Raw genomic sequence first — 1,158 nt, 5'->3', positions numbered from 1 at the left:
ATGTGTTACAGTGTTGGGTTAATAAGTTTCAGTAAAGGTAAAGTGTTAGTGTTGATATGAAAGTAAAGTGACAATTGGATGAAAGAAAGGAGTAGTATATCTATAATAGTGTTTTAATTCATTTAATATTCTTTCTACTTCTAAATATCATTTAAAGATTTTATATAGATCTAGGTCTATTTATTCGTTTACTATTAACAGATTGGTTATTTGTTATAATACAAAACTAGAAGAAGAACTTACTTTCTTGTCTACACTCCGAGACGAGTTCAAACCTACACCCCGAGACAAGTTCAAACCTACATTCCTAGACGAGTTCGAACCTACACTCCGAGACGAGTTCGAACCCACACTCCGAGACGAGTTCGAACCCACACTCCGAGACGAGTTCAAACCTACACTCCGAGACGAGTTCAAACCTACACTCCGAGACGAGTTCGAACCTACACCCCGAGACGAGTTCAAACCTACACTTCGAGACGAGTTCGAACCTACACTCCGAGATAAGTTCAAACCTACACTCCGAGACGAGTTCAAACCTACACTCCGAGACGAGTTCAAACCTACACTCCGAGACGAGTTCGAACCTACACTCCGAGACGAGTTCGAACCTACACTCCGAGACGAGTTCGAACCTACACTCCGAGACGAGTTCAAACCTACACTCCGAGACGAGTTCAAACCTACACTCCGAGACGAGTTCAAACCTACACTCCGAGACGAGTTCAAACCTACACTCCGAGACGAGTTCGAACCTACACTCCGAGACGAGTTCGAACCTACACCCCGAGACGAGTTCGAACCTACACCCCGAGACGAGTTCGAACCTACATTCCGAGACGAGTTCGAACCTACACTCCGAGACGAGTTCGAACCTACACCCCGAGACGAGTTCAAACCTACACTCCGAGACGAGTTCGAACCGTATATTTTTTAAAAACGTGTGTTTAGGGGCTTTAACGATGGAAAACTTCTAAAACTATAGTTATACGAATGGAGAAGATATCGCTGAAATACAAAATTATAAACCGGAATACCTATACATATAATAGAAGAATTTACAATTTTAAGGGACTATTTCTCGTGTTTTCTTCACGTTTGCCGGCAACGTAGTACATTTTTATTGGCCGTAAGATCTCAAATGGTCGCAGTTCGGTG

The 1,158-nt window shown here is 42.7% G+C and overlaps 1 protein-coding gene across 1 annotated transcript; it reads right to left on the bottom strand.

The window, feature by feature from the left end:
- Window positions 1-307: 307 nt before the first annotated feature.
- Window positions 308-919, bottom strand: LOTGIDRAFT_138343 (hypothetical protein; the record flags this gene model as incomplete). The annotated part of the gene is made up of 1 exon (XM_009048547.1): window positions 308-919. A coding segment is annotated over one exon (612 nt), but the record flags the coding sequence as incomplete, so codon positions are not given.
- Window positions 920-1,158: the final 239 nt, after the last annotated feature.

The sequence above is a fragment of the Lottia gigantea genome (genome assembly GCF_000327385.1).
Source record: "Lottia gigantea unplaced genomic scaffold LOTGIsca_124, whole genome shotgun sequence".
In the NCBI taxonomy this organism is placed as follows: Eukaryota; Metazoa; Mollusca; class Gastropoda; family Lottiidae; genus Lottia; species Lottia gigantea.
This window is presented reverse-complemented; position numbering and strand designations above follow the sequence as displayed.